Below are 26,822 nucleotides of genomic sequence, written 5' to 3' on the forward strand. Positions count from 1 at the left end.
TACCCTGTGGACAAAGGCTTTCTTTTGGCAAGTCACCAATGGTTATTAAGTCTACAGTTATACAAGAACTCAGACTCAATTGCTGACCGGCCAAATCCTTGAACTTTACCTAGAATAATAACAATCTTAAAATTACTTGTTTATATCATGTAAAGAAAACTGTTAGCTCTCTCCTAGTCTTTTACTGCTCAGGAAAATCCCAGTAGATTTCTAAAAATATTCTTTGATAATGTCTATACTTTCATCCAAGAGCTGGACCCCTCGAAATAAGAAACAGTGTAGATAATACACTCAACTGGTTTCTGATCAAATTTCTATGTCTAAAATTGTAGAAATCTCAACTATTATGCTCTAATTCGTCTTTATGAAGAAAATTCTCCCAAAGCAGGTCACCTTATTCAACTACATTTCAGAGAAGATAATAGTAAAAGTAAAAACTATGAATCTGACTTTTCTGGCATTAGTTTGAAACCCTTAAGCCACAAATAATTTTAATTAGCTTATTTCTAATTATCTATTAATGACAGAAACAATTTTCTGTGAAATAAGAATGTAGAGGGAAAAGCAGTTAATTTTTCCATGTTTATGTATCTTTACGAACGGTCTATGTTACAGATAAAGTTAACTGAATAAGGGTAAATATGCTGAAATTGTTGACAATTGTTAAATGAGAATATTTCTAAAATCTGAACTTTTTCTTGGGAAAGCAGTTCAGAATTATAGTCTATTTAATGAGGTGGCCATCTGGTGACAGAAAAGAGCACTACAGACAATATTTTGCATTAACTGAACATCACTATTCTACACAAACCGACTGAACCACATAAAAGAGAGCAACTCTGTCCAAAAGAAACATAATTCAAGTCATACATGCAATTAAAAATTTTTCTAACAGCCTCATTTTCAAAATAGAAACAATAATTTTAACAATATTTTTTATTTAACCCAAAGTATCAAAAATATTTCAACATATAATCAAGATGAAGATTAATAACGAAAGTTTTTTTTTTTTTTCATACTAAGCCTTCAAAATACAATGCGTACCTTACAGCACATGTCAATTTGGACTAGCCACATTTCAAGCGATCGTGGGCCCCGCCAGTCTGTGGTTAGCGGCTTATCCTACTGGACAGCGCAGATCTAGACAACGACACGAGACCTGCGGTTGCTTTGGTTTGCCTTTTACTAAGTTCATTTCTCAGCCTCTCTGCCCACTCTGAAAAGTCTCCCCTTTCCCCCCTTTTAATTCTACTTTATTTTGTAAATAACTGTTGTCTCCTGAACATTTTGGAATACTTAAAAGGCACTCAAAAGCCTGTCCGAGAAAGACGAGAAGACCCTTGGAAGGTCCCTCTCTTCTCCGGACCGCACTGGGCGTTCGTTTGCCGGCGCCGTCCTTCCACGCGGCTCGCCGGGCGCACAGCGGCTTCCGGCTGCGGTCAGCCACCTTTGGCCGCGGGAAGGATGCCGCGCTGGGGGTCGGGGCTCGTCTCGGCTGTCACGCCACCTTGTGACATCACAGCGCCACGCCCTCGGGGCTCAAGGTTAGAGAGGCTCCGGGTTTCCAGGACCCGAGAGTCAAAGATATTCAGTGAGAGAGAGCGAGACTGGAGGACGCAAGGAATAGGTCTGCGCCACCTTGCCCATAACGCGTTGCTTTCAGTCACGTTCCGCGAACTGGCGAAAGCGCGTGAAAACATAAGCGCAGTTACAGAGAAGCCTGCGAGGGAGAGGCTCCAGCTGTTTCCCCTGGAGCCCCAGCGGGGTGTCTTCCGGTTGGACCCCTGCTTCCGCTGATTGGTTGGAGGCCGCCACCACGTGATGCAGACCCGGGTCAGCCTCCGCTTTCCCCGCCCCTTTTATCCCCCTTCCCACCCGGAGGTCGCCGGAGGTGGAGAGCCGGTTACCGAGGCAACCGCCATAGGCAGTCTGTACACACCAGGCCTGGGGCGGGAGAGGGTTTCCTGCCTGCTGCTGCAAGACAGGGATTGGGAAGTCAGAGTGGACTCTGACTTGAATCGGATTGCCCTGGAATCCATCCTCTCTCTTGATAAGGTCAGAATCCGTCACCTGGTGGCCTTCGGGCGTACATCACCTGTAAGCAGGGCCCCGGGAGTCTTTGATCCCCTCTTTTTCCTTCCAAGCCATACCAAGAGGAAGACGCCAGTGAAGCAAAGTTGAGGTCAAGGGAACTCCGTAATGGTGCAATGGTGATGATAATGGTGAAAGACAGTGAGGTGGCTTTATTGAGGCAGTCAGGGTACCAGAACAAAGTTCAAGAGAAGGAAAGGGAGGGTGGCCTACAGCCAGCTATGCAGCCTTTACTGCACCAGTTAAGGTTCTGGGCTGGGAGAACCAAATGCTCCCTGACCAAACCTGACACTGCTCGTCTAGAGAGTGCAGGGGGTTTATTTGGACCGTCAGTGATAACTGATGGATTCTGATCCTTTTATACCCAAACGAAGAAATAATTTGACCCATACAGGACTTCTACTGGGCAGAAAAAAAAAAATGAGTTTTCTCAGAATAACACCCTCACCAACGCTCATGGCAGACAGAAACATGGTTCTTTATACTCTATCATTGTACTCTGGTCATGGAGAACAATTATGTCTTTAAATTATACCATATGCCTGTGGCATGACAATTAACCCATTAAACATTTTTTTTTTTTAACACCTAGCATGTGCCAGGCAGTGAAGTTGTGATAGGTTCATAGTTTCTGCCCTCAATGAACATGTAACCTAGTAGGGAAGAAAGGCCCGTAAACACTGCTTTACAGTGTGACAAGTGCTATACGTAGAGTATGTGCAAGTCTTAACCAGAATCACAAGAAAGAGAATGCTTATAATACTACCAGAGAGAATGAAAGTCTTCAGAGAGAAGAGTGTTGATTTAAATCTTTAGGGAAGTCTGGAGTATGCCATACAGCCAAGGGAAAAGGACATTTTAGGGAGAGGAAACAGCCCATGCCAAAGTACAGAAACATCCCATTCAGTTCCAGAGAACGATAGTTGTGGCCTGAACCTAGGGTCCTCTGTGGAGGCTGTGGTTGATGAGCATGTGAGGTAGGCAGGAGTCAGAGCATGGAAACCATGAATAGCTTCCAAAGGGGTAAAGCATGAGCAGATTTACCTTTCAGGAGTCTGTCACAGTAGTGCAGAGGATGGACTTGAGGGAAGACAGACTACAGGGAGGACATCCAGTTAAGGTGAGGTGATGAGGGCCTGAACCAAGGCAGAAGCAGTTGGAATGAGGAGAAGGAAAAAAATGTGGTCAGACTTTTAAGAGGTATGTGCAGAAGGATTTAATGAGTGAATGAACCTAGCGGGATAGAGTCAAAGATTGGTTGAGGATAATAGCTCAACCAATAGAAGAATGGTGGTGTTATTTTTCAAGAGAAGGCATACATTAGGAGAAGGAGGCTGGTTGGAAAATATAATGAGTTCAGTTTTGAACACAGTAACACACTGAATTTGAGATGCCTTTGGCACATTCAGATGGAGCTTTTTCATGTGGGCAGTTGGATTTTTTTTCTTTTTTTTGCACAGAAAAGAAGGATTTTTCACCATGAAGAAAATAATTGGTTTGAAAAGCACAAAGCAGGCTGGGTGCAGTGGCTCACACCTGTGATCCCAGCACTTTGGGAAGCCGAGGCGGGTGGATCACAAGGTCAGGAGTTCGAGATTAGCTTGGCCAATATGGTGAAACCCCGTCTCTACTAAAAATACAAAAATTAGCCAGGCGTGGTGGCACGCGCCTGTAGTCCCAGCTACTTGGGAGGCTGAGGCAGAAGAATCACTTGAACTCGGGAGGCAGAGGTTGGATTGAGCCAAGATTGTGCCACTGCACTCCAGCCTAGGCGACAGAGTGAGACTCCATCTCAAAAAAAAAAAGGGGAAAAGAAAAGCACAAAGTAGCTTTGAAATAACAAGTAGAGAGAAGCCAAGGAGAAAAGTTGAACCAAAGAAGAAAACTTAAAGGAGAGAATCATCAGCATTGTCAGATGCCACGTCAGGGTCAAGTTGAGAACTGAAACATGTCCACTGTCTTTGGCAATTAGAAGGTTATTGTTGACCTTGGTAAAAACATGCTGTAGTGTCTTGAGGTGTCCTCAGTCTAGATGGCAGTGAATACAAGACTGAATGCAGGTAGTGACGTGTTGCTAATGATTATCTAAAAGGTTTACCATAAAGGTATCTAAAAACAGCTATTTATAGAAGAACATAGGAGAGACTTTTTAATATAGGAAAGACCTAATATTTATATACAGAAATAAAAGAGATCCTTGAGAAGGAAATTTGGGAATAAATGAAAGAGGAAAATTTGACAGCAGTATTCTGAAAGAGACAGATAAGGACAGGATCAATACATAGGAAAAGGGATTTGTTTTGGACAAAAGGAAGAACACCTACTAAGACAGGAGTCAGAAGGAAAAGAAAAATACATGTTTGAGGGGAAGGAAATAAGAAACACACATTTGATGGCACCACTGTTCTCTATGAAAATGGGGTCAAGATAATCTATTGAGACAGAGAGAAAGACCTTGAAAAGACTGGTGAAAGTTTAGAATAGTCAGTAGTGTCATGAATCTCGAGTCTCTAGTCCCACTCTCCTAGGAGAGGAAAATATAAAACACTTGTTGCTGAAGATCTAACTGAAGTTAGAGGTCATACATTTGTAGTGACTTCAACTCCATGCTGGTTAGGTGAAATTTTCCAGCAGCAATCCAAAGTGGAAAGATTAATCCAAGATATGCAGTTTGAGGTGTAAAAGCTATAGAAGTTCCTGGTGGCTTCTGGTTTTGTGGGGGAACTAGAGAAGACCTTTAGCCTCTTAAATGGGCCGGCCCTGAAAGAGCTTCAAAGAGCAGGAGAGTGGTTACAAGCTGGCCAACAGGACATTCACCTCTTGATGAATTCAGTAACTTCATCTGGAACCCTTGAGTCCATTTGTGACTGGAGAAAGCATACAAGACTTGTAAGTACCAGGAAGGTCTAGCATCTTTGTAATTCAGAAATAGTTATGCAACTTATAGAATTTGGGGTTTTATAATTAAATTGTATTTTTCTAATTAGCTGTTGAATTAGAATAAGATTTTCTGCTAAATAAGGGCATTGATGAAGAGAAAACAAGTTGAAGTGAGAGGTAAGATTTGTATCCCAAATGGGCATATGTTTCTTCCAAGGAAAAGTAGTCTCCTTAAATAAATGGAGAGCTATACCTTGTTCTTGAGGATTACTCAAAACTGTAATATGGAAGTTCTCCCTAAATTAATCTTTACAATGCAACCTCAATCAAAATCCCAACAGAATTTTTAAAAACTAAATACAAAATAATCATATATTTTATTTGGAAAAAAATATGGAAGAATATCCAGGAAACTGCCAAAAAAGAACATGAGGTGGGAATTTTCAATATAAATCACAGTAATTAAAACAGATATGGCAGGGTGTGGTGGCTCACGCCTCCCAGGACTTTAGGAAGCCGAGGTTGGGGGATCACGAGGTCAGGAGATGGAAACCATCCTGGCTAATACTGTGAAACCCCGACTCTACATTGGGAGTTATACCTGATGTAAATGACGAGTTGATGGGTGCAGCACACCAACAAGGCACAAGTATACATATGTAACAAACCTGCACGTTATGCACATGTACCCTACAACTTACAGTATAATAATAATAAATAAATTTAAAAAAAAAAAAAATACAAAAAAAAATTAGCTGGGCGTGGTGGCGGGCACCTGTAGTCCCAGCTACTCGGGAAGCTGAGGCAGGAGAATGGCGTGAACCTGGAGGTGAAGCTAAGGGTGAACCGTGATCGCGCCACTGCACTCCAGTCTGGGCGACAGAGCAAGACTCCATCTTAAAAAACAAACAAACAAACAAACAAACAAACAAAAACAGATACTGGTGCAGGAATAGACAGAGCTAAGGAAAAACACAGATTAGAAAGTCCAAAATTAGGTCCTAGTGTATGTGATCATTTTGAATATAACAAAGAGAATGATTTAATTCCTTCTACAATAGATATCTTGGACAAAGGCAAGATAACTTAAAACACCATTTGGTGAATTTGGAGCGTTGAAGGGAAGCCTTTGTCCTTTGTGTCGTGGTGGGCAGCTAGGCTATCCTTTGGTAATCACAGACTTTAATCCAGTATAAAAGGGTTTCTCTTCCCATGAGTAGAGGTGCTGCAAAACACTTTTTTAACTTGGTGCACCATTCAGATAAATCTGGAGAGGTAAGACTGTGGCCTGCATCTATGTGTGGGCCTTTGATGGAGCTTCCAAATTCTTTCAGGTTGCTTTCTTGACTGGCTTCTCTCGCAGCCTATGCTGTAATATCCTGAGGTTGTCCAAGAATGGAATAAAGACACAATTGCCAATAGGAAGCAGGGAAGGAATGCACAGCATTTCCTTCAATATAGACCCATCATCTGACCACTGTCACCACCGCCACTACCACCACCCTATTCCAATCACCATCCTCTCCCACTTATATTATTACAACTGCCCATTAACTAGTCTCCCTGCTTTTGCTCCAAACCCTACAATCTATTTTAAACATAGTAGCCAGAGTGATCTTTTTAATACTTATGACAGTTCATGTTACTCCACCCAAAATCCTCATATAGCTTTTCATCTTACCATAATAAAATCCAAAATCCTCATAAAGGTCTATAAGATAGCACATGATTTGACCCTGAAATAACTCTTTGACCTCACATCCTACCATTATTTATTTCTCTCAATGTACTCCAGACACATAATTTTCCTTGCTATTCTGCAAATATGCCACGTATACTCTCTCACTGCCCCTCGCCCCAACTTTTTTTTTTTTTTTTCATTTGCTGTTTCCTTCGCCTGTATGCATTTTCTCTACATTCCCGCATGGCTCGCACTCACACTCCCTTATATCCTTCATTTCTTTGCCCAGATTCCACATTATCATCTGATAAGGTCTTGATCTTCTCTTTCCTCCCACCCCTGTCATTCTCTGTCTGGGGTTCTGTCTTATGCCTTCAATATGAATATTAACAATGAGTGAATGAATGAACAGAGTCCAATGTATTAGGATAATTTACTGACTGTGTTTTTCTTTGTGGTGCTAGCTGGGGTCCCGTCCCTCCTTCTTGACTCAGTGTCTTAGTCTATTTTGTGCTGCTATAATAAAATACCTGAAACTGGGCAATTTAAAAACAACACAAATTTATTTCTCACAATTCTAGAGGCTAGAAAGTCCAATATCAAGGCATTAGCATCTGGTGTCTGCTTCCAAGATGATGTCTTGAAGTCTACCTCTTCTGGAGGGAAGGAACAGTATGTACTCACATGGCCAAGTCAGAAGGGCAAAAAAGGGATGAACTTTCTCCATCAAGCCCTTTAAATGGGCAGCTAATGGGCACCTAATGCCATTTGGAAGGGGAGGAACCCTCATGACCAAATTACCTCTTAAGGGCCCACCTCTTAATACTATCATATTGGCAACACCTGAAATTTGAAGGGGACACATTTAAACCATAGCATTCAGCATGGTAGGGCAATGTCCTCAATTTACAAAGCATGAGTACAAATACAGACTGTGTGCAATTTTCTGGTACGTTTCTCAAACTCCTTTGATTTGGTCCCTTATGTATAATACACAGCTACCCCTTTCCCAACCACTTCTGCTCTCAATTTGAAGATTTTTAAGAATCGTTTTGTGAAACTTCTTTCCCTGGTACCTTAAATTTTGGTCTGTAATATGGTTTGGCTGTGCCCCCACCCAAAATTTCATCTTGAATTGTAATAATCCCCACATTTCAAGGGTGAGACTAGGGAGAGATAATTGAATCATGGGGGCACCTTCCCCCATGTTTTCTTGTGATAGTGAATTCTCACAAGATCTCATGGTTCTACAAGGGGCTTCCCCCTTCACTCAGCTCTCATCCCGCCTCTTGCTGCCTTGTGAAGAAGGATGGTTTGCTTCCCCTTCTGCCATAATTATAAGTTTCCTGAGGCCTCCCCAGCCATGTGAAACTGTGGGTCAATTAAACCTCTTTCCTTTATAAATTACCCAGCCTTGGGCATGTCTTTATTAGCAGTGTGAGAACAGACTCTGGTTTGTGTTGATGGGCTTTTTTTCCCAATCTGATGTTGTCTGTGTCATTTTTAAAGACCTTTCTCAATATTTCTGGCAATCATTGCTCTTTTTGTAGCACTGCTATATTCTTTTCTTGTTTTCATATTTCTGTAGTCATTCTAGTGGGATTTGGGGAGGGAAGATAGGTCAATACACAGACTCAAATCATCATCTTTTTTTCTTAACATTTTAGTTTATGTATATGCCAGCACATGTACATAATTTTGCATAAATGAATAAAAATGAGCATATAAATGCCTTTAAAATAAAAATTTAGGTAGAATTTCATTAAAGTATAACATACATACAGAAATCACACACATCTTAGGTATCTAACTTTATTTTCAAATTGAACATAACCAGCACCTAGATCAAAAAATACATCATTATGAGCACTCTAGAAGCCCCTCTTTTGCCTCCTCTTAGTTGCTCTTCCCTGAAAGGTAGCCAATATCCTAACTTCTACTACTATAGTTTGTTTGTCTTACATGAATTGAGTCATAAAGTATTACTCATTGCGTGTCTCTTGTTCAGCATTTGTTTACGTGAAACTCACTCATGTTGCAAATAACAATAGTTGTTTGTTTCTCATTCCACTTTTAGGTAGAAATCCCAAAGAAATTTGTAGCTATGACCTGTATGACAAAATTTTCAGAGAAGCACTATTTAACCCCCAACTGGAAACAGTCCAAATGTGTACCCATGGTAGAAATAATAAATGTCTATACACTCAAACTAGGCAATTCTAAACATGCTTTTTAAAAAGTATCATTTTTTCTTTTCCATTTTTGCCTGAATCTATCCCCATCCAGTTTTACATTTATATTCTAGTCACAACAACTTTCACCTGCATCTAAGGAAACTCATATTAACAACTTAGTATATATCTTTCCATATTTTCTCCTGACAATAATTATACACATACATGCATTTACATATATACACACATGCCTATGGGGGAGTTGCTATTGTAAAGAAAGGGGTTATACTGTATACCATTTTCTACATCTCTCCTTGTCAGGTCATTATATTAAAAGCAGGATTCTTATATTTTTTAGATAGTATATATCTGGAATAATGTTCAGAAAATATTACAAATTATGAAAGTTGGATTAAGTTTTATTGAAGCTACTTGAGTATTAATTGGTTCATATTCTCTAGAATGAAGGAGAAGTTGGAGTATTTATTTAAATAAACATTTATTACTATGCCAAATATGTTGCTAAGCCCTAAGGATTCTTCTCTTTGCAGTCTAAGTATATTTAGAGAACTGTGTTCACTTTTAGACACGCAGTGTAATACAAAGGACAACCAGAGCCTGTTCAAATGAGAGAAACATGAGTATATAGTGAGAGAACTAACAACTTCAACTGTGAGTAAGGTAAGAGTGTAGATGAGAGATGACCATTTTCTTCAAGTATTGAAGGCTCATTGTGTGGAAAAAAATTTATACCAAAGGGGTATACTGACAACAAAAGGGAAGGAATTATGGAAAGAGAGATTTAAAATTAAAATAAAAAATAACATCCTAACAGAAAACCCCCTCAGAGTTTATACAGATACTTGGTAATGTACTATGTGAAGATTTCAAACTACAGTTGGGTGGTTCAACCTTAGTAGCGTTAAGGTCTATTTCAACTTTGAATGACAATGACTTTAATATTTATTTCATTTTTTCATTTTCCTTAACAGTTATAATGTTATGATCACTATTTTTAACGGAAGATGATTGAAAGTGAAAACCTAAACCAAGAAGAAATAATTAAAGAACTGGTGAGTCAAAGTCAAATTTCTTTTTATAACATTTGCAGTAATAGAAAATGGAAAGTTTTTATGCTCCTTTCTAGAGCTGGAAGGGTTACTTAGTGATTTCCTCTACCTAGTGACTTTTGGAAGCAGAGAATAATCATATATGTGATATAACTTTCTCTCGTGAGATTACAAAAATGGCATCAGTGCAATTGACAATTTGTAATTTCTAATGGTAAAAGTAATCTTTTGATTATTTAAAATAGGTAATGACCAAATTTCTTTCCTTTAAAACAGTGTTTGTGCAATGGCTTATCTTATGAGATGGTTGGACAAGAAGGATCAGATACATCAAAGTTGGAGATGTTTTTCTTAGGGTATCCTCGTATAGTCGGATTATCATTATTTCCTAATTTAACTAGTCTTACCATTGTTGCTCAAGATATAAAAGAAATTGCAGGGTTAGAGCCTTGTTTACAACTTAAAGAACTTTGGATTGCTGAGTGCTGCATAGAGGTAAGTGTAAACATAAAACCTTACACGGAATATTTTATTCTGAATTCTTTGGCTTTAGAAAAATAATTCATTGAAATATATGCATAAGGCATGGGTTAAGACAGATAAATGAGCAAAGGATAGAAATTGATTTGTACAAAGGAAAAAATAAAAACGAGGAGTTAAAACATAAACGTATTCTCCTTTTTAGTAATCAAAGCAAATCAAATCAAAACAGCAAGTTACTGGTACAAAACAGACACATAGACCAATGGAACGGAATAAAGAACCCAGAAATAAGACCACACACCTACAACTATCTGATCTTTGACAAAGATGACAAAAACAAGCAATGGGGAAAGGATCATCTATTCAATATATGGTGCTGGGATAACTGGATAGCCATATACAGAAGATTGAAACTGTACCTCTTCCTTATACCATATACAAAATTAAACTCAAGATGCATTAAGGACTTAAATGCAAAACCCAATATAAAAATGCTGGAACACCACCTAGGCAATATCATTCTGGACGTAAGAACAGGCAAAGATTTCATGACGTTGACACCAAAAGCAATTGCAACAAAAGCAAAAATGGACAAATGGGATCTAATTAAACTAAAGAGCTTCTGCAGAGCAAAAGAAACTATCAACAGAGTAAACAGACAATCTACAGAATGGGAGAAAATTTTTGCAAACTGTGCATCTGACAAAGGTCTAATACCCAGCCTCTACAAGGAACCTAAACAAATTTACAAGAAAAAAACAAACAACCCCATTAAAAAGTGGGCAAAGGACATGAACAGACATTTTGCAAAAGAAGACATACATGTGGCTAATAAGCATAAGAAAAATAGTTTAAAATAACTGATCATTAGAGAAATGCAAATCAAAATCACGGTGAGATACTATCTCACACTAAGAATGGCTATTACTAAAAAGTCAAAAAAATAACAGATGCTGGCAAGGTTGTGGAGAAAAAGGAATGCTTATACACTATTAGTAGAAGTGTAAATTAGTTCAACCATTGTGGAAAACAGTGTGATGATTCTTCAAAGACCTAAAAACAGAAATACCATTCAACCCAGCAATTCCATTACTGGGTATATAACCAAAGTAATATAAACAATTCTGTCATAAACACAAATGCACGTGTATGTTCATTACAGCAGTATTCACTGGCAAAGACATGGAATCAACCTAAATGCCCATCAGTAGTAGACTGGATAAAGAAACTGTGCTATGTATACACCATGGAATACCATGCAGCCATAAAAAAGAATAAGATAATGTCTTTTGCAGGAACATGGGTGGAGCTGGAGGCCATTGTCCTTAGCAAACTAACACAGGAACAGAAAACCAAATACCACCTGTTCTCACTTAGAAGTGGGAGCTAAATGATGATAACGTATGGACACATAGAGGGGAACAACAGACTCTGGGGCCTACTGAAGGTGGAGGGTGGGAGAAGGATCAGGAAAAATAACTAACGGGTACTATGCTTAATACCTGGGTGACAAAGTAATCTGTACAACAAACCCCCATGACAGAAATTTACCTAAATAACAAACCTGCACGTGCACCCCTGAACTTAAAATAAAAGTTCAATAAATAAATAAATTGATTTGTGCAAAGGAAAAGCAGAAATAAGGAATTAAAACATAAACATATTCTACTTTTTAGTAATCGAATCAAATCATAGCCAGTATTACTTAGTTATAAAATTGGTCCACTTAGACACTATTGGTTGTGTTGAAATTATAACATCTATCTTGAAAAGAAATATTGCAAAACATCAAGAGCCATCATGGAAATGTACGGGGCATACGTTTTGACTTAGAAGTCCCTACTCTAAGATTTTATCCTAGAAAAGTAACTCAATAGCAGAAAACAACCATATGCATGAAGCTACTTGTTGCAGCATTATTTATAACTAAAAATTTGAAACATAAATATGCTATACATCAGGTAATTTTTCAGACAATTATAAACTTAATGAAATATTCCATAATTATTAAATATAATTTGAAGGATTATGAAAACATTTCAGTCTTAATTTAAAAAGAGTCCCACAAAATTGTATGTGCATTAGGATTATGATGTGCTTACATGGTTATAATCATAACCATATACTCATAATCATTTCTATATTATTATAATCATAACCATATAGAAATATAGAAATATATGATTATATATGATAAATATTATTGTAATCATAACCATATATAAATAGATATAGAGTTGATTAAAATTTAAAGAGAACATGCAAAATTGAAAATAGTTGTATTTAAGTGGAAAACATGGAATATATTTTTTTCTTTTAAAACAGTTCATTTTGCTGGATATTGATTTTGCAATAAAATATGATATTTAAAAGAAAATATACTTAGAAACCTACTTTATTGGAAGGATTAATAGCAAAACATAAACTAACACTATTCAGTATCCTTTTCTTTTACAGAAAATTGAAGGTCTTCAGGAATGTAGAAATTTGGAAAAACTATATTTATATTTTAATAAAATTTCCAAAATAGAAAATTTAGAGAAATTAATCAAATTGAAGGTTCTTTGGCTGAACCACAATTCAATTAAAATAATTGAGGTAAGATAATAATTTCAATTATCTATATGTAAAACCAATTACTACTGTAGAGTTTAAACCGCAATGTTCAAGATCATATTGTAGTTAAAGGCCAAACTATTCATGACTGGTACAATTATTGTTGTCAAAAAGACCTAACATGTATATAGCATTTTATAAGGTACAGAGGATATTGTATACATTACTTTCTTTACTCTTTACAAGCCTAAAAGGTAAGGCATTGTTATTCTTTCTTTGAAGGTTAAAAAAAAAAAGAGGTTTAGAGAAGTTACATAACTTGCCTAAGATTATAAATATACTCTGTGTGATGTATTCTTTTCCTCCTACTCCTCCTTTTTTTCCTCTCTACTCCGCTTCCTGTTCTCTCCTCCAATAATTCTAAGTTCCAGTATAGAGAACAAAGGTGGCTTCTTGGAGGCACTCATTTCCTTCTGTGCTTGTGATGCACAAAGTACCCTGTGCTCAGAGCACCTGGAGAACTAACCAGATTAATCAGGGATGATTTGTAAATGTTAATTTTAATTATTTGTTCTAAATTGTATGTTGTCTAAATTTTTAGGGTTTGCAAACTTTGAAGAATTTAAAAGATCTCAACCTTGCTGGAAATCTAATAAATAGCATTGGTATGTACTATTTCATTTGGAATCTGAGATAATGCTATAATCATTTTTCATCAATATAAAAAGTATATGCTTAGATTTTTTTTTCTTTTAGGCTTTTTTCTGTGATATATTTGCAAAGCATATTGAAACCTGTGAAAATATTACTCATTAATCAGTGATTACTAATTACACAATGGTACCATCAATCTGTTTATATGCAAGAAATGATGGCTACATACAACTCAGAAGTATGACAGAATATAAACAGAAGGTAAAATAATAAATTTAATTCTTTTCATCTTATTTTTTAAAGGTCGATGTCTTGACTCCAATGAACAACTGGAAAGATTAAACCTTTCTGGTAACCAAGTATGTTCTTTCAAGGTATGTTTAAGTGGAATAATTTTTATTTATCATCCTGAATCATGAACCATTATGTTGCAGAAACTGTACTAAAAAGTCCCCCATTAAGAAATAAGTTCATTATTTTGGGCTGATGCTCCAGGAAATTTGAAAGTCATCTGACCACATTGGCCTTAATGATCTGACACTATTGAAACCAAACAAATAACTATTTACCTGGCTCTTAGGATACCATTTTCTCTTAGTTTTCTTCCAATCTTTCTGGCTACATCTCTTCAGTTTCTGTTCTTTCATCCTCTCCGAGCATGTAAGATATGGACTTCCCTTGGTCAGTACTGACATCTTTTCTCATTTCTGTCTGCATTTATTCTCTAAATAGTCTCATCATGCCTTAAGACTTTAAATACCCTTTGTGTACTGATTACTCTAAACTAGTACCTTTACCTTCCTTGACAGCTCTCCAGAACTGTACACATATCTTAATGCAAACTAATTTTTCTTTTACCAGACCTTCTCCTGCAGTCTTCCTCACCTCTCTAAATGGAGTTTCCATTCTTCCAGTAACTTAAGCCAAAATCCTTATAGTCATTTTTGACTCTTCTTATTCCTTCATACCCTCATCCTATCCATCAGCAAGTACTATTGGGTGCACCTTCAGAATATGTCCAGAGTCTGATCACTTCTTACCACCTGCATCACTACCAGGCTGATTCAAGACACTATGATCTCTAACCTGCATTAATGGAAAAAAGCTTCCTAACAATTTTCCTGTTTGTCCTTTCCCTACTATAGATCTGTTCTCCACACAGAAGCCTTATGGAAACTTTAAAAATCTGTCAGATAAAAATCACCTTCTGCTTAAAACCTTCCCTTGGCTTCTCATCTCTTTCAGAGTAGAAGACATTTCTTATAATGGGCCATAAGACTACCTAATCTAGCCACCCCACCACCCCCAACCTGTCGCTTTGACTACAGCGTCTACCACTCTCTCCTTCGTTTGTCCAGTTTCAGCCACACTAGTCTGAATATACCTAGCACACAGTAATCTTAGGGCCTTTGCACTTGCTGGAATTTTCTTTCCTCATATACCTGCATGGCTCATTTCCTCGTTTATTTCAGGTCTTTGTCAAAATATTATGTTCTAAGTGACACCTTTCCTTCCCAATTTAGGTGTAATAGGAAAACCCTCACAACCCTCCCCAACCTGCAGCACTCGCTATCACTGTGCCACTGTTTTATTTTTCCTCTTGGCACATCCCTTACTAGAATACCAGCTCTCTGAGTACAGGAACTTTGCCTGTTCTCTTCATTGCTATATCCACAACCCTTAACATAGTGTTGGACATGTAGTAAATCTCAATAAACATTTGTCAAGAACATGAATGAAAGAGAAACAACCAAATAAAGGGACTTAATATTTATCACATATAATGTTGGTTAAAAGGTGACATTTATAATTTTGACAGTGTAAGACTGAAGGTGCATATTCGAACACATCCTCTAGAAAATATTGAAGAAAGGTAAATTTACTATAGAAATAACTTTGAGTTCATAAGTATTAAAGTAGGTATTATTCTACTCAGGCAAAAATATAAAAATACCAAAAAGCTATAGAATGAGGCAGATTAAGTCCCTTAAAAAGATATGTAAACAAAATTCTATTAGTGAAATTCAAGAGGAAATATTTGATAAGAACTTTGAAGTGTCAACAGAATTTGAACAAGCATTGGTGGGAGGATCTTCTGGGTAGTAGGGCGTGGGCATTCTAAGAAGGGGAAAACAATATGTACAAACACAGGGAAGTGAGAAATCAAGGGGTATATTTGAATAACACCAGCATTGTCATTTGACTGGAATATAGAGTATATATAGCAATATTGGAAGTTAACTAGAAAGGTCAATTGGGTCTCGAATATAGACTGTATTTTATAGACAACAGAGAGCTGTAAAATTTTTGAGCAAGAAAGTGATATGATCAGAAATGTTCTTTAGGGATAGTGATCTGGAGTTAGTGTTTATTGACTTGGAACAGCTAGAAGAAGAAAACCCAGTCAGGAGATTTCAGGAATAATCTAAATGAGAGATTGTGAGACTACGAATTGGAGTGTTAAGAGAAAAAAGAAGAAAAGAAGAAGAAGAGAAGGAGGAGGAAAGACGAGGAAGAAATAGATGCAAGAGACATTATGGTTGTTGAATTTGCAGAGTTTCACAGCTAGTAGAATGTGAAGAGCTAGAGAGTCCAAAATGAATCTGTGATTACAGTTCTTAGCAAGCTCAAAAAATATACAAATCAGAAAAATGATGGCTAGTTTTGTGGGGGTGAGGGGAAGGGAATGTGTCTGGTTCTGGATATGTTGAGTTTAGAGTACCAGTGGGGCCCTCCACGTGAAGATCTGCACACACAACACTGAGAAATGGGTAAAGAGCAGTCAATACCTTACAATCTTGGCATAACAAGCAAGAGTGTGAAGCAATGCTTAGGGCCATGGCAAATTGTCTCTACCAACACTGAGGCCATCAGATAGGTGATCAGATTAAACGTGGAAAATAAGCCATGATAGAAACCAGAGACACTCAGAGGGTGGTAACAGTTGTGACAGGGACAGGCAGTAAGATAGATAACAGGATTGTGTGTGTGTGTGTGTGTGTGTGTGCATGCACTCACATGCACACGTGTATCTTTCCCCTTCTAGTTCTGCCAGTTTAAGATACTACACTAAATCTTTAAATCATACTTACTATATGGAAATTCTAATTTTCAGCCTGGTAAACACATCATAAAATTAAAACAAACAGACAAAAAAACCTTTGAAGTAATTCTTACTTTTAAAAGAGCTCTTTTAAATCAATTAGAAACAAATAATCTAAGATACCCAGTAGAATAAAGGATAAGTGAGCAGATAATTCATAGAATTGAACTCCACATGACTAGTAGATTCATAAAATAATTTTCAATCCTACAAAGAATGAATAAAATGAAAAATAAAACGTGATATAAGGCTGGACATAGTGGCTCATAACTGTAATTCTATCACTTTGGGAGGCCAAGGCAGGCAGATCACTTGAGGTCAGGAGTTTGAGACCAGTCTGGCCAACACGGTGAAACCTTGTTTCTACTAAAAATCCAAAAAAAAAAAAAAAAATAGCCAGGCGTGGTGGTGGGTGCCTGTAATCCCAGTTACTCAGGAGGCTGAAGCAGGAGAATCTCTTGAACCTGGGAGGCGGAGGTTGCAGTGAGCTGAGATTGCACCATTGCACTACAGCCTGGGTAACAGAGCGAGACTAGGTTTCAAAAAAAAAAAAAGAAGATATAATTGTAATTGATAATATTTTATATAGTCAACATTTGATAAACATGATACTCTTTGTTAGAAAGATTAGGATAAGATGGGCATTTATATGACATTGGTAATCATTTAAAATGATAGAACTTTTCTAGAAAGCATTTAGATAATGTGTACCAAGTCCTTTAAACAGGCTTCTATCCTTTAATCTATCAATTCCTCTTTTAGGAATCTATTCCAAGAAAATAATGTGAAATGTGGATAAAGCTTTTATACTTAAAATAGGCTAAAATTCCAGAAGAGATGAGAGAGAGAGCTATGAACGTTAAATTCAGAGTGCTGTGGGAACATATAAAAGGGAGACCTAGCCTTTTTTGGGATATCAGGACAAGACATCCTTGAGGAGCTAATGTTGCAGCTAATGATATCAGACGTGAGTAGGAGTTGCCCAGGCAAAGACCCTTCCAGGCAAAAGTTAAAGCATGTGTGAAGGCTCAAGGTGGTTGAAAGGGGTATGGCAGATTCTACGAACTAGAAATCCTCTGTGACTAGAACACAGCAAGGGAAGCAATTATGACATAAGGCTGAAGAAGATAAGTGCAGGATTCTGGGAAAATAAGGCATTGCCCTGTCAAGAAACTATAGGGAAGTTTATCTTACCTGGCTAGCCATGGCACCCTTGTGGTGGTTATAAGCTGTGGCTGCATAGGCAGAAAGACCTCTCAGGTCTAGCTCTGCCTCACACTAGAGGCAGCATAATACAGTGGAACATGAAGTTTAGGTGAAATAACAATGTAAAGTACCCGAATAGTGACCAGCACATAGTAAGGACTCAACAGATCCATTGTTCTTATTATTTTATTACCATTACTTTAATTACACTGACCTGCTGTATTTCAGTATCTTTATTTTAAAAATGGTGATAACAGGATTATTATAAAAATTCATTGTGTGTCATAATATTTAAAAAGGCTTTTTATGGCTTTATGACTGTCATGAAAACATTGAACCTGATTCACAGGAGCTTTTACTATCTTCATATTAGAAATGTTCCTGGAACACTATTATCTTAGATTTTTATCTCTAACCTTTCCTCCTACCCTAAGAAGATAACTATCCTATCCTGGTGGTGACTGAATAAATTCTGTGCCCACCTTCCTACCATACCAGGCACCAGAGCACTAATTTTCAGTGAGATTTTGTGCCTTCATGGACTCCACTGTCATCTGAATTTGGCATGTAGTTGGGGGATTTCTGTGTAGGAATTCAGAGTTTATACCCACCATCTACCAGCTCATTTATACCCACCATCTACCATAGTCAAATGAAACATAGCAACCCAGTAATCAAAGGCTGCCAGATGGTTTACCTTCTTGCCCCTGCAGAATTTGACCAAATAATTCTCTGCACAGCTCTGTCCATAAATTTTCCTTTTAGAGCAACTCTGCTTAGTCCTCCTCCCCACATAGGCTCAGCCCAAGCCTCAGGTCAGACCAGTGAGCCACATTCTCACTTGTCCAGAGAGAGTTTGGAAATATATTAACCACCTCAACCTGTATTACTCTTGTTTCCAGCAACCTGACTTCACTATTCTCTTTTCCATTCCTTTTTAGAACTAATGCTTCCTGGTTCTTCCTTAGATTTCCCTTTACCCTGATTCTGATTTTTCTAGCTAGCATTGCATCCTTTCACGTTTGACCCCACCACAGTACCCTCCTACCTCAGGCACCATCCTGGTAATGAGAAAGTATGAGGATATCCTCAAAGTTGGTTGAAAGCAATCAATTTACTTTACATATTTATTTAGTGCCTGCTGTGTTCTGAGTGCTGAGTGTTGGGAATACAATGTTAAACAAGACACAAACCGTGTTCTCCACAAGTTTATTGCAGGGTTAGCAAACGTTTTCTGTAACGACAACAAAAAAAAGCCAAATAGAAAGTATTTCAGGCTCTGTGGGCCACATGTGGCCTCTACTGCATATTCTTCTTTTTTTTCAATACTTAAAAATGTAAATAACATTCTTTTTTTGCAGATTGGGGGCCAAAGCCCATATAGACCCTTGGCTTATAGATACAAGCAATTGGCAATAGGGTATGATAAAGTCCATACCAAAACTAAGCTCAGTAGCTAAAAGAGCTCTTAGGAGGAACATCTATCCCAACATTGGGGGATGAAACAAGGCTCCCAGGGAATATGACACTGGGTTGGGCCCTGACAGATTAAAAGGTGAAACTGGGGTGAAGTTCAGGCCACTCAAAAGGAGCAGCATGAGTAAAGGTCTAAGGACAAGATAGGGCTTGGCACATTCCAAAACTTCAACTGGTTCAATATGACTAAATCATAAAATATTAGGGTTTAAACAGGAAGAGGCAGGATGGAAGAGTTAATCAAGAGCCAGATGACAAATAAAGGAAAGTATAAATAATGACTTAAACATCAGGAAAAAATATGTTAAGGAGAAACATTGGTCTGAGAGTGCATATCAATCCTTCCTCATCCATAGGTTGTGAGAGAACTGAGGCCCTCAAGGAAAGTTAGACTTTAGTTGACCATAATAGGTAAAACAGGTACTTAATGGAAAAAAACAAAACAAAAAAAACCCAAAAATCAGGAATTCCATGATGATTGTTTGTAATGAACAGGGGATCCCATAGCCTTTAATGAGTAGAGCAGATCTGGAAGCAGGGAGGATGAACAGGAGTGTTTCTAGGTGATAAGTATAGGAAATAGGAGTGAAGAAAGCAGAGACCTACAGGTATCCTAGGGGCAATTAGCAAGAGGGGCCGTGTAGGGGAGGCAACATATTAATGAACAAATGTGCTCGCATCACTGGCTTCAATGTTCCAGCTGGAATACATGATTTAGTAAATATTTAAAAGGCATAGTGGTATAGCGTATTGCTTAATTATTGTTGCTATTTTCTTCGGGAATTTAGCTTGTTTTTCAATAGAGAGAAACATTTTAGGCATCTAAATCACTTTAATGTATTTAAGCACATAATTAGAATGCATTAGAGTATGGCTGATCTTAAGTGTTCAAATACTGCCTTTAGAAATGACAGTCACAATTAATTGAACATTATCTTTGCTGGTGTTTTAGGAGCTCACGAACTTAACCAGGCTGCCTTGCTTAAAGGATTTATGTCTGAATGATCCTCAATATAAAACCAATCCAGTTTGTCTTCTGTGTAATTATTCCACACATGTATTATATCATTTGCCTTGCCTTCAAAGATTTGACACATTGGATGTGTCAGCAAAGCAAATCAAGGAACTGGCAGATGTAAGTACATCCCTAATCAGGCATCTGTGATTTCTGTTTTATTAGTTAGTTTATTAGTTAGGCTTCTTTCTGGCCATGCCCACATATGGTAGGTAGGATTATCAGTTCAGTTCTTGTTGCCAAGTCTACTTTTGCCCTAGTGAACTGGATATTACACATAAAAGTATATAAATAATAATATTAATACTAGAATCTTAATTTTGATGACAGTACTGGAAGGTGAAATAATGAAGTAATATTGCTTCTAATCTATACAAAACAAGAAGGAAATTGAAAAAAATAAGTGTCAAAAATAATTAGACTAGTGCCATGTATATATAAATTAAAGCTTAAATAACAGAAATGTAACAACCACTTCTCCTTTGGAATATTACATATCAAAATTAGAAAATATCTATGGTTTATGGTAGTCGACCAAGGATTAGGTAGATTTTAATCTAATTAAAGATGGTTTGTGATTATCTGAAAGTTTAAGTAGCTGAGGACATCAGGGGAAGAGAAGTAACAGATGAAGACAGGAGTGGTGGAGGCCAGATTATGTGAGACTGTAGACTGTTGTAAGGACTTTGGTCTTTATTTTGAGTGAGATGGGATCCACTGGAAAATTCTGATCAGAGGTGGGACTAAGACGACTTATGGTTTAAAGGGATCCTTTTGAATAATGTATTAAGAATAGACAATTAGAGGGGGAAAGTTGAAAGCAGAGAGACCAGTTAGGAGATTATTCCAGTAACTTAGATGAGCAATGTGGATGGTTCAATGCATGGTGTTCACAGAGAAAGTGGTAAGAAGTTGGATTCTGGTAGCAGTTACAAGATGGAACCTATCTGGGTTTACTGATGGATTGGATATTAAGTACAGAGGAAAGAAGTAGAGAATAATTCCAAGATATTGACTGGAGCAATTCAAAGAGTAAGTTGCTATTTGACGACATGAGGAAGAGTATGGGAGGAGTAGGGGAGGAATAGGTTTAGAAGGAAAAATCATTATTTTAGAATCATGATAATTTTAGGCATGTAAAGTTTGAACAATTTTTTGAATATCCTAAGGGGACATGCTCAGTAAGTAGTTGGATATCCATATGAGTCTACTATGTGGGAGAGTTCCCCAGATTGGGGGTATAAATTAAAATATGAGAACTGAAAGCAGAAAGTTGGTACTTAAAGCTGTGGACTGGATGAGTCACCAAGGGAATGGTGTGGAAGAGAAAGTGTGTCACTTGGGTGCTAAATGTTGGGTAGATGAGAAGGAACCTACAGAGGAGACTGAAAAGGAGAACTAAGAGAGGCAGGTTCTTCTGACATTCTGACTGAGATTCTCATACATTTGGTTCAGTCTTGTAAATGTCAGGAGTAGCATAAAGAACAACAAAAAAAGGAATTGTTAGACAGTTTCTAACATCTTAAATTAAGTAATTATATTTCATTTTCTTATTGTAAAATATTTACCCTCCCTTTACCTTTTAAGGCACAAATAAGATATATACTATAGTCCAACTTTAGATTCAGACCAAAATGATTTTCAAATTCAAAGTATTTTCAATTTATGGATTGATATAGATTTCTAAAATGCTTTTTTCCTTACTATGCATAAGAAGACAAGTTGTGGCAGTTCTTTGTGATGAATTCTTGAACAGAGTGCTATTGATTCTTCAGATTTTCACCTATGACTGTGACCTAGTTTGTGTAAACTACAAGTGGCAGGTAAAGTCAGAACCTACCAGGAAGACCACCAAAGAGTTAGTGTGAGACAGAGGGAAGAACATATGGGTTCAAATCCAAAGACTTGGATTCAAGCCCCCAACTGCATGTGCTACTACTGAAGCTCAGTTTTCTGAACTGAAACGAAGATGATGAAAATAGTATCTGCTTTTCAGCACAGGGTTGTTTGGGGGAGCCAATGAGTTAATGTACATAAAAGCCCATTTTAGTATAAAAATAAGTGCTATGAAACTATAGTTGAATATAATTCTGTTTATGACTTTGAATTCTTTTTTGGCCACCTAAGATGCAAAGGGATCAAATTTTGTCTTAGTACAAACATGCAGCTGAATTTAGCATTATAACTAGTCCAATTTCTTTTTCTTAAAAGTTTGTTTTGATAGGTGTGGAATTCTACCAAAGTCTTTGAAAGTGACTTTGACATTAATTTTTTAAAGTCCGAATACAAAAAGCAAGTTGCATGTGGTCAGCCTACAAAGTTGATTGGCTATAGAGTTACAGTTTATAAAATAGTCTTCCCTCCTTCCCCAAAATCTTACTATATACTCTCAAACAAGGACAAAAAAAAACCCCGTTCATTGACAACTCTTATTTATTGTTGTGACATACTAAGTGATTTTGAAAAAGTTTAGAAATAGTAAAATATCATAATTTTTGTTTCTATATGAAGATATAGGTACATTCTTAATAAATTAGAAAAAGTTGAAACTATGGTAAGATTTACTAGACACTAAAGTCAGTCATTTTCTGCAGAAGATGAGGCAACTGAGAAGATGGGAAACATAAGTGGGAAGTAGACTTTTCATTGTATAGATCAATTTTTTTGGTTTTTGAAATGTGAATATATTGCTTATTCAAAAAAATTAAAACTAGTATGTTTTAATCTTTTATTTACCCCACCTAGGGGACTCTAAGTTAAATTTAAATTTTAGATAAACAATAAAGATGTTTCAGTATAATTAAATAAGTATAAGTAAGTTTAGTATTATGTATATTAAAACATTATTTGTTGTTTATCTGAAATTCACATTTAATTTGGCATCCTGTATTTTATCTGACCAAATTAACTCCATCCCATGTTCTCCTGTTGTGTTATTTTCTCCCTTTTATTTACAATTGATGCATAATAATTCTATATATAATGATCAAATAAGGGTAATTAGCATATTCATCTCCTCAAACATTTATTCTTTCTGTTGTGAACATTCAAAATCCCTTCTTCCAGATTTTTGAAAATATACACATTATAGTTAACCATATTCACCCTGCAGTGCTACAGAACACCAGAATTTATTCTTCCTATCTAGCTGTAATTTTGTACCCTTAACCAACCTTTCTCCCCATTCTCTCCTCCCGACTACCTCGCCTACAGCCTCCAATAGCTACAATTCTGCTCTCTACTTCCATGAGCTCAAAAAATGTTTTTAGTTCTCATACATAAGTGATAACATGCAGTCTTTATTTTTCTGTGCCTGACTTATTTCGCTTAACATAATGTCCTTCAGGCTCAACCATATTGCCACAAATGACAGGGTTTCATTCTTTTTTATAGTTAAATAGTATTCCATTATGTGTATACACGTGTGTGTGTGTGTAATATGATATACATATATTACATTTTCTTTATCCATTCACCTATTGATGGCATTTAGGTTAGTTCTAAATCTTAGCTGTTGTGAATAGTGCTGCAGTAAACGTGGGGGTGCAGGTATCCCTTGGATACACTGATTTCCTTTGTTTTGGATAAATACCCAGGAGTGAGGTTGCTGAATCCTTTGGAAGTTCTGCTTTTAATTTTTTGAGAAAACTCCATCCTGTTTTTCATAATGGCTGTACTAATTTACATTTCTACTAACAGCATATAAGAGTTCCCTTTTTTGGGCCCAGGTGAGCGGATCACTTGAGGTCAGCAGTTTGCAACCAGCCCGGCCAACATGGTGAAACCCCATCTCTACTAAAAATACAATACACATTAGCCGGGTGTGGTGGCAGGTGCCTCTAATCCCAGCTACTCGGGAGGCTGAGGCAGGAGAATTGCTTGAACCCACAAGGCAGAGGTTGCAGTGAGCCGATATTGCGCCACTGCACTTCAGCCTGAGCGACAGAGTGAGACTCCATCTCAAAAAAAAAAAAAGAGTTCCCTTTGCTCTGCATCCTCACCAGCATCTCTTTTTTTTTTTTTTTTCTGTCTTTTTGATAATAGCCATTCCAACTGGATGAGATTATATTGTGATTTTTATTTGCATTTCCATGATGGTTAGTTAGTGATGAGCATTTTTTCATATACCTAGTGGCTATTTGTATGATATCTTTTGAGAAATGTCTATGCAGTTCCTTTGCCCACCTTCTGGTTGGATTATTTGTGTATGTGTGTGTGTGTGCGTGTTTCTTTTGTGTGTGTATGTGTTTGGGTTTTTTTGTTTTTTGTTTTGCTGTTCAGTTGTTTGAGTTCCTTGTATATTCTGGATATGAGATCCTTATTGGATGAGTAGTTTGCAAATATTTTCTCCCTTCCATAGTTTGTCTCTTCACTCTGTTAATTGTTTCCTTTTGCTGTGCAGAAGCTTTTTAGTTTAATGTAGTACCATTTGTCTATTTATGTTTTTGTTGCCCATGCTTTTGAAGTATTAGTCATAAAATCCTTGCCTAGATCAATGTCCTGAAACATTTTCTCTTTTTTCTTCTAGTAGTTTTATGGTTTCAAGTTTTACATTTAAGTCCATTTTTTGAGTTGATTTTTGTATATGTTGAGAGATAGGGGTCTAGTTTCATTCTTCTGTATGTAGATATCCTATTGTTTTAGATTTAAGAATTTATTAGAGTTATTTTTAGCTGTAACTGACCCACAGAATTTTGTATTGGATTTCCTATTGTCTCCAAATAGGAAAAAAAAAATCAAGAAACACCATTTCCCATTTCTTAAGTTACAATTTTTTCTTTTAACTCAGTTGCACTTCAGAAATTAAGCTTTTATTTATAAAAGATATTTAATCAGTTTATCATGATCCTAAAACAAGTTTTTTTCTTGACTGTTCTTTGTTATGATTGTCTTATTTTTGGCAGGGGAATTTGGTGATTTCAGTTGCAGTACTTCATAATATGCATGGGGAAATAGAATTCTTTTGGCCTCTCATCATACTATGTATTTTTTTCTATTCTGCCCTTTATGCCAGAATATTACATTAAGATCTTAATTATCCACTCCATACTAAATAAATTTCATAAGAAAAGACTGCATCTGTAGAAAATACATGTCTAAGAGTGTAAAAGTCTTCCAACTTATTTGCTTTCATTATTTCAGGTAAACAAAACCATGTCAGATTTTTTATAATGCCTCAAATTTGTTTATGGTCTTCTCAGATAGTTCTTTTTAACTAACATAACTCTCAAGTACCATTTAGCTGGTGCATTTCTTAATTATGGATTTAATCAATTTATCATGATAAATTTATTAATAACTGAATGATGCATTGTTATTAAGGAATGCAAGATAAATGGATTTGATAGACATTTAGTAATTTGCTTAGCCTAATGAACATTCTTTTATAAATTTGAAAAAAAATTATATTCCTTAGCCATGCTTTTAAAAAATGAATTGAGTAATGTAATATTTGCTTTTAATTCTCTTTTTGGTTTTTTTTTGTTTGTTTGTTTTTGTTGTTTTTTTTTTTTGAGACGGGGTCTCGCTCTGTCGCCGGGCTGGAGTGCAGTGGCCGGATCTCAGCTCACTGCAAGCTCCGAGCCCGGGTTTACGCCATTCTCCTGCCTCAGCCTCCGAAGTAGCTGGGACTACAGGCGCCCGCCACCTTGCCCAGCTAGCTTTTTGTATTTTTTTAGTAGAGACGGGGTTTCACCGTGTTAGCCAGGATGGTCTCGATCTCCTGACCTCGTGATCCGCCCGTCTCGGCCTCCCAAAGTGCTGGGATTACAGGCTTGAGCCACCGTGCCCGGCCCTTTTAATTCTTATTAATTTCTTTTATTCCCTGAGTTAATCAAATAGGAATAACGAGTTATATGTTTGCTCTAATTGTACTGCCTCATTACCTGTACTATTTTATACATTACATTTTATCTGTAGTCTCTTTATGTTGTTATTCTGGAAATAAATGTGAATTTGCCTCACACTTTATGCCTCACAAAGAAAATCTTTGGAATTTTATATTTTTTATTAAGTTTAAATATAGAACTCTGTGTAGCCATTGTCACTCCAGCTATCATCTTTATTAGTACCTGAGCATGCAAATCATCTAAATTGTCATATAGAACATACTGTGCTTATATAATATCACTAATAATTGCCTATAATTTGTTTTAGCTAATTTTTATGTTGTTTTCTTTCTTACTTTTAGACCACAGCAATGAAAAAAATAATGTATTACAATATGCATATAAAAACTCTTCAGAGGCATCTTAATGAAGACCTTGAAAAACTGAATGATCGAAAATGCAAATTACAAAAGTTGCCAGAAGAACGAATAAAATTATTCAGCTTTGTGAAGAAAACCGTAAGATTTAGTAATGTAAAATTCCAGTGGCCATATCTTAAGAAAACTGTTAGATAAGATAGCAAGCAAATATTTTAAATTATGTAT

At 36.8% G+C, this 26,822-nt stretch overlaps 1 protein-coding gene across 1 annotated transcript in view; it reads left to right on the plus strand.

Annotated features, from left to right (window-relative positions):
- The first annotated feature begins 987 nt into the window (after positions 1-987).
- The window catches only part of LRRC9 (leucine rich repeat containing 9), a 139,046-nt gene continuing 113,211 nt past the window's right edge, over positions 988-26,822 (plus strand). Inside the window, exons 1-8 of the mRNA XM_025392508.1 lie at positions 988-1,686; positions 9,819-9,899; positions 10,173-10,391; positions 12,837-12,977; positions 13,537-13,600; positions 13,893-13,963; positions 20,327-20,509; positions 26,580-26,735. Coding sequence (XP_025248293.1) covers positions 9,852-9,899; positions 10,173-10,391; positions 12,837-12,977; positions 13,537-13,600; positions 13,893-13,963; positions 20,327-20,509; positions 26,580-26,735 — 882 coding nt within the window. The 5' untranslated portion in view covers positions 988-1,686; positions 9,819-9,851. The remainder of the gene's footprint in view (positions 1,687-9,818; positions 9,900-10,172; positions 10,392-12,836; positions 12,978-13,536; positions 13,601-13,892; positions 13,964-20,326; positions 20,510-26,579; positions 26,736-26,822) is intronic.

This window comes from Theropithecus gelada, chromosome 7b, assembly GCF_003255815.1.
Source record: "Theropithecus gelada isolate Dixy chromosome 7b, Tgel_1.0, whole genome shotgun sequence".
Classification (NCBI taxonomy): domain Eukaryota; kingdom Metazoa; phylum Chordata; class Mammalia; order Primates; family Cercopithecidae; genus Theropithecus; species Theropithecus gelada.